This window comes from Caenorhabditis elegans, chromosome I (genome assembly GCF_000002985.6).
Source record: "Caenorhabditis elegans chromosome I".
Classification (NCBI taxonomy): domain Eukaryota; kingdom Metazoa; phylum Nematoda; class Chromadorea; order Rhabditida; family Rhabditidae; genus Caenorhabditis; species Caenorhabditis elegans.
The window spans coordinates 10,896,209-10,903,170 of record NC_003279.8 but is presented as its reverse complement, the minus strand read 5'-3'; the positions used below and the strand labels follow the sequence as shown (position 1 = coordinate 10,903,170).

The 6,962-nt window shown below is 32.8% G+C and overlaps 1 protein-coding gene across 1 annotated transcript; it reads right to left on the bottom strand.

Annotated features, from left to right (window-relative positions):
- Nucleotides 1-950: 950 nt before the first annotated feature.
- On the bottom strand, nucleotides 951-4,082 carry srt-62 (Serpentine Receptor, class T). The gene is made up of 6 exons (NM_060440.5): nucleotides 3,936-4,082; nucleotides 3,682-3,831; nucleotides 3,503-3,634; nucleotides 1,916-2,251; nucleotides 1,761-1,858; nucleotides 951-1,270 (listed from the first exon to the last, which is right to left on the bottom strand). Exons 1-6 carry the CDS (start codon nucleotides 4,059-4,061, stop codon nucleotides 1,147-1,149), a joined length of 966 nt encoding a protein of 321 aa, NP_492841.3. The 5' UTR covers nucleotides 4,062-4,082; the 3' UTR covers nucleotides 951-1,146.
- Between the last annotated feature and the right edge of the window lie 2,880 nt (nucleotides 4,083-6,962).

Here is a 6,962-nt window from a genome sequence, read left to right as displayed (position 1 = left end):
ATATTTACATGGTGGTTGTAAAATATCTATTGTTTTTCAATTAAAACAAAGTATGAATATTAATTTCGGGCAGTTTTTTTTTTGAAATTTGAATTGGACACAACAGATTAGTATTATAATTAAATAAAAATTAATTTTGAACCTTATCTCATAACTCAAATCAAGACACAACATTTTTGAAAAATTGTGCAAAAAAATTATTACATGTGAGAAAAACCAGTTTACAAGAAAACGATGTAGCGTGGAAACTCAAAATAAGTTAAAAAGGAAAAAATCTGTAAAAATTGAAACATTTTAATCAATTTACATCCAGCTTCTTCTACCAAAATCACATGCTCTCAAGAGACACTTCAACAGTGGCTCTACGATTGGTTTTTTTTAATTTTCAAACGGCCCATTTAAGTGAGATTTACACCCAAGAAATGTTGAGATGAGCCTCAAGAGTGGGTTGTTTGAAAGACATCAATAAATCAATTCCATAAAAATAATTTATTGTTGTTTTCAATTACTGACATCATTACATTTCTTGGAATAGTCTTTAGTTTTTTCTTCGATTAAAGAAGTTCGTTTTAGTCGGGAAAAATAATAACTCAAACGCTAAAATTGTTCTGTTATTCGAACTCTCATACACCCCATAATTTTCAATGCTCGTGAGTATAAGGTATAATTTTGGCAAAGAAATAAAAAGTCGAGGAGTAACGGGACGCCTCCTCGCCAGGGCTGAATTTCTTGGTTTAACTTTTGACTGAAAATTTCAGACTAAAAAAACAAACAAACAAACAAACGAAAACTTCCGCAACGTTTATCTACTCTTAGACGTCGTCAAAATTATGGACGTTCTGCGAAAATATCAATTTTTGAAGGCCCCCTGGAATGCGATAACTCGAAAATGATAGATTTACAAAAGCAGAGAATCATGTTTTTGAATTGCCCGTGTAAATTGAATGAAGTATTTTCGAAATTTTTATTCTATTAATGACATGATTTTAAAATTTTTTTTTTGCCTATCCATGTCCATGCAAAAGTTTGAAGTCTGAAATTTACTTTCAACATTCTGAATTTCTGAAACAGGTGTTCTCTTTTTGGCATTAAACAAATTCAGAGTTGTATTGGCATTTTTAATACAAAACAAATTACAATAAAAAATCAATATTTAACAGAAACCATTGTATGATCTGTGCGTGTTTCCATTTTGTGCTTATGTTCGAATACTGAAACAGGTCCCAACGCGGTTCCAGTCCGTTTTACACCAATTTTATGACGCAGGGCTCTGTAAAATACGGCTACTTGGTCGGCAATTTGGCAATTGTGACAATAACTTTTTATCCCTGGAATATGGATTTTCTTGGCAACGATATATGCTTGCGCCTTTAAAGATGAGGTACTGTAGTCTTGAGAAGACAATTAGTAATTACTACCGTAACTTTCTTTAAAGGCACATACTTTATTTGGAAAAATTAAATCGTGCCAGGACACATGCATTTATATTTATTGGAATTGTGGAATAATTGAAAAATTCAAACATTTTAAATTTTGAATACTTACTGCAAATTTTCGAATTTGTAGAATTGCTGTAAATTCGAGTTAAAAAAAATTGAACAAGTTCGGATATTTTCGAATAATTTTTAGAAAAGTTTATCAGAACCATTGAAAAAATTCCTCTGCGGCTGAATTTGTTTTGAATTTCTTTTTTGTAGAGGTCTATTCAAATTTTTTTTTTCCAATCACACGCGTTATATGTAAAACCCATCTAAACTTACTTATTAACAATAAAATAAATAATTGGATGTACTGCACTATTGCATATCCACATAAAGTTCAATGCTGTATAGCTCCATAAATGTTGAGGAAGCATCCACTGAAATACTTTGAAAATTTGAAGAATATTTAAAATTTTAGAACAATCCAGTCTCACCGAATAATTATGCCATAGCACATTGAGCACAGTACAATAAACTGTAATTACTGTAGCTTGAATCAAAATCTTGACCTCTGCATTGTAATTTTTCGAGATCAAGTACTTTTTCTTTGTGTTCAATAATCGAATAATAATCAAAATATAGAAGAAAGCAGACACGAAAATCCCGCCAATTTCAATACACATTTCAATTTTCTGGACAATATGGGAGTACGGTAGGTTTGTGTCATAATCCCACGAATACCAATCAGGAATATAACGGATTGTTGCCCAAGGCGAAGCTAATGCCAATACGAAGAGAACCCAGAATGAGGTGGCGATTCCTATCCAAATCTGAAAAAACACGAATGATATAGACACGTAGGTAGGCAGAAGGATTGAGATAGGTGCCCTTAGGGTCACTGCCTTATCAGGCAGGCACAATATAGGTGCCGAACAGGGCTGGGACCAAAAAAAAATTTTGGACCAAAAAACAAAAAACAAAAAATTGAAGTTTTTGAAAAACCAAAAAAATTGAAATTTTCGAAAACCCAAAAAAACCAAAAAACAAAAAAAAAAAGAAATTTTCGAAAAACCAAAAACACCAAAAAAAAACCAACAAAAAATTTTTGATGCTTAAGTTGATTTTTAATGGGGTTATTCAAGTAATGTTTCAAAATGTATTAACACAGGTAGAACGGCGATTACTAGTTGGCAGATAGTTGGCAGATAAACGACCGCTGATTAGTAATTGGCAGATAGCTCAATAATCACCGATAGCTCAATAATCACCGGGAGAAACAAACTTGAATAATTTGAATGGTGAAGATTGGTGAAGATTGACTAGTAGGAAGCTTTCGTTGATTGATCCACACGGGCACATCATGTACTGGGCGAGCGAGCCTTCCTCACAGTTGCTGCAGCATTTGGAAAGTGGTATTCACCAGACATGGTGTTGTGATAGGTCCTCAATATTAGAAGAATCCGCAGGTGTTGAACTGACTTTTGGTTCAGCTGAGCTAGACGGTTTTCACATGATGAGTTTTTTTAATATTGGCTGCACATAGATATTGTTCAATTTGAAGTAAAGGCTGGCATTTGTTGAGCGGAAGGATCGAAGTAACTGCCGGCATTTGAGAAGGGCTAAGTTCGAAATGATGTTTATGTGCTTCTGGAAGTTCAGCTTGTCGTCGACGAAGATTCCAAGGTCTTTCACTGAGTCCTTTTTGATGATTTTCATTCCGTTTGCATAATATTCCTTTGAAAAAACCAAAAAACAAAAAACAAAAAAACCAAAAAATTCCCAGCCCTGGTGCCGAAGTAGGCTGTAGTCAGGGGTAGGTACGTACGTAAAAGTCATTCCATAGGCAGCCTAAAAATGATGTATGCACGTAAGTAGGTATACATAAGATAGGCGCCTAGATATGCTTAGGCTGCCTATGGAAGAAAACAAAGTAGGCAGCCATGGGATAGACGTTTTAAGCCGGCGAGCATAATGTAGGCACGTAGGCAGACAGAAATAGTTTAGCTACTCAATTAGGCAGGCATGAGTCAGGCACGTAGGTAGGCAGGCAGAGAAGATAATTTGCAAAGCTTTCCACTTACCATCCACCGCCTTCCTCCAAAAAATAAATTTTCGAGTGTAGGTGATGATAATTGAATAAATCGATTAAAAGATAAAAATATAGTCAAAAGGGTGAAAGTAACATAACATGGAGTAGCAATCATTCCCATTGCCTGAAAAAAGTTTGTTTGTTTGTCTGTTTGTCCAGATGTTCACTCACTTTAGCAAGTGCTGGATGGAAAACTGATTGTTTTATAGTAAAAATTCCTGTAACAAAATGTGGTAGGCACTGGAATACATCGAAAATTCCAAGAAAAAACATGAATCGATAACTAGCCATTCGGAAAAGCTCCTTGTCTTTGTAGATGATCTAAAATCGTTTTTATCGGAAGATATCCCACAAAAGAAGAACATCTAAAGTTCGTCAACTATTTTATAGCAAGATCAATCTAGACCGAAATACGTAACATTTACCGATAAAATTAAATAATAAGCAATTGCACATGACATTGAAACAATCATCATTAAAATTCCGATAATCCAATCAGATTGGATTGTTCTTCCACTTTCAGACATTTCTAGTTCATCTGGGAGCTGCATCATTGCATTGTCTGTCTGAAAAAAATTGATAGGGGGAAATAGGGGCAAACGGAAAATTATACAGAAAAAGGTTCTTGGCAAAAATTATGAGCACATTTCATTAATTTGAAATATTTTCCGATTTCTATTCATTGAAAAGTTACTTCAACTCAAAACAAAGCATCACAATGCACAAAAGGATGCGAGCGAGGCCTGAAGTAATATGTATATAATAGACAGTTGTTTTTAATTCAACATAATACCAATAACAAGATGTTTTTTTAATTAGAATTTTTAAATTAGAAAAATAATTTTCAAGAAGTATCAACTAAAAAACTGCCAATAATCCGATTCGGATAAAATGAACCTTTCAAAAATAAAAATATATTATTCTGAAAAATTATGTTGACTTCTTCAATCAGAAAAAAATTCGAAAACATTTTTAAAAATTGAAAAAGCGAAACTTTTCAATTCTTCACAATTTTGAAAACTCATGATATTAAAAAGTATAGCAATAAAATTAATATTTGTACATAAATATCTAACAAACAACAAAAACATGCTACCAGATCAAAAATATACTAATTCGGGGAATGTGTCTACGTGCTCAACAAACTTTTCCTGCAACACACTTGACAAATGAATTGGGAAATTAAATTATTTAGGTTCAAAGTATTCACCAAATATGAGTGATTTTACTTGGTATTTTTAAACTTGAGATTAAAAAGGGTCTTAAAAATATAAAAATAAACACTTGGATTTTATAAGCAAATGGTTTCGGCGATCGGAAAACATATGGAATTAAATTCCCAGAAAATAATCGAAAAATTATGATTTTTGACACCCAGGAGATTGGATTGAAAGTTGAGTACTCCAAATGTTTTCGATACACATTCTAGGTAGGCGTAGAACTGCCTGCTTGTATACAAACTGGTTTGCCTTACCAAGACCTCGTAGGTAGGCCTAAAACCGCGCCCGCCTAGTTTCCCGAATTTTTACACATTGAAATTATCGGCGATGAATTAAAAAAATATAAATTTTTTCTTGGTTTTTCTGTCGCGAATGTTTTATTTTTTCATCCAAAATAGTGCTAGTTTTAAAACTACGGGTTACCGGCTATAAAAAAATTGATTAAAAAAGAACATAACTGAAATAAATTTTCTAGAAAAAAAGGAAGTAAGGCCGCAATTTCATATAACACTATTTTTTGAATACGCTGTTAACTAACATATTTTGACGTACCAATTCCAATTAAAAACCTTGAAATAAAATAGATTAGTTAGACATGTTGAACAGAAAACAAGAATTCTGCTCAAGTGAAGTCTAATGAACTGAACAATAGTGTTTAGCTCAAACATTGTATGGTTCATGAGGGTGTTTCATTGAACCATGAATAACTCAAATCATCTTTGAAGTTCTAAAGCTTTATCAGAATTATTATGGGGAAATGAAATAGAGAACGTGCTTGCTTTTCATAGAAGTCTTGTCTAAAACATTTTTGTTCGAATAATGCATTTATATTATTTGAGTTTTCCGGAAAAACATTGACAAAACGGGCCTCCGTTCATACCTCGTTTTTACATCATGCCAGCTTATCTACACTGATTTTTTACTTGGGGCTATCTGATGAGCGTAAAGCTTTAATACAATTTAATAAATATCTAACTATAAGTTCTTATTCTTTGAAAATTGGGCAGGGAAGTACTGTGAGACTAAAACATTATATCCATCTGAATCAGAATATTGGGCAACTTATTTTCACACGAAAATTGTTCTCTGTACCTTTTTTTCAGACTGACGTACTTGTTTTCAGTACACATTTTGCAAATTTTCCCACAGTACATTCTCGGGTATTTTTGAACTTTTTGGTCTATTTTCACCTAGTTTCATCATTAGTTTATAAGGGTTTTTTTAGATTTGAAAAAATTGAAACCGAGTCTATGGAAAATTGAGGTCAAAACATACAACAGTTTACACAGACTACACAATATTGGCCCGCAAAATGTACAAATTTTCCCACGTTTCTTTTTGTTTTTTGCAAAGGCAAAACTTCCTGGAAATCATAAGATTTTTTGTGACATATTGGTCAAAAAATGGGTGGGCAGAGAAGGACTTTAATTTAGTTTTCTCTTTAGATTATGACAACATTCAAATTATGAATGAGTTATGGGATATTTTTGAAGGAAACGGGGGAATTGAAGGCGGAAGTGATTAATGGGAATTCAATAAGAGTAAATTGAAAGTAGGGATCTATTCAACTACGGAGCACAACTTTAGAAGCTTTGGAAATTGTCTAAAAAGTTTGATCTTCGATTTCAAATTCGAAAAATTGTTGCAAAATCAAAATTTTTCTTTTGTTGATAATTTTAGATTTTTAAATAACTTCCAAACTTCAGATCTGCAAACAATTGTATTTGTAAACGAGCGAGGCAGTGGGTACATCTGTAGGCACAAGGAAGGTGTAGGTTGTATTGAAGACAGGCTGGCTTGCTGCATCCGTACATCTGTGGAAGGCTTACCAATTCTTAGATTTTAAGCAATTTTTTGAGTTTTCTTTTTTTGATTTTTTGCCCATTTCTGTTGTTAAATTCATTTTTCTGTCGATACATATATTTGTAAAATAGTTTTTTTTTCAATTCTTAATTTTTCGATTCGATTTTTGGTTTTCTCTGAAATATGTGTACAATTAAAAAAAATGTATCGATAGAATTTCAAAGTTAATTGGCCAAAAACACTTTATCCGACAATTTCCAGATTCTCAGTTCTTCTTCTCCAGATGATCGAGAAAAAGTTTCTGTTCTTTATTTCAGAATCGATGCTTTAATCCTACATTTCCAATGTGAACTAGTGTCACTTTCTGATGGATGGGAGAAACATGTGAAAAGCGTGTGAAATTCAATATTATTTGAAGTTTACAAAGAA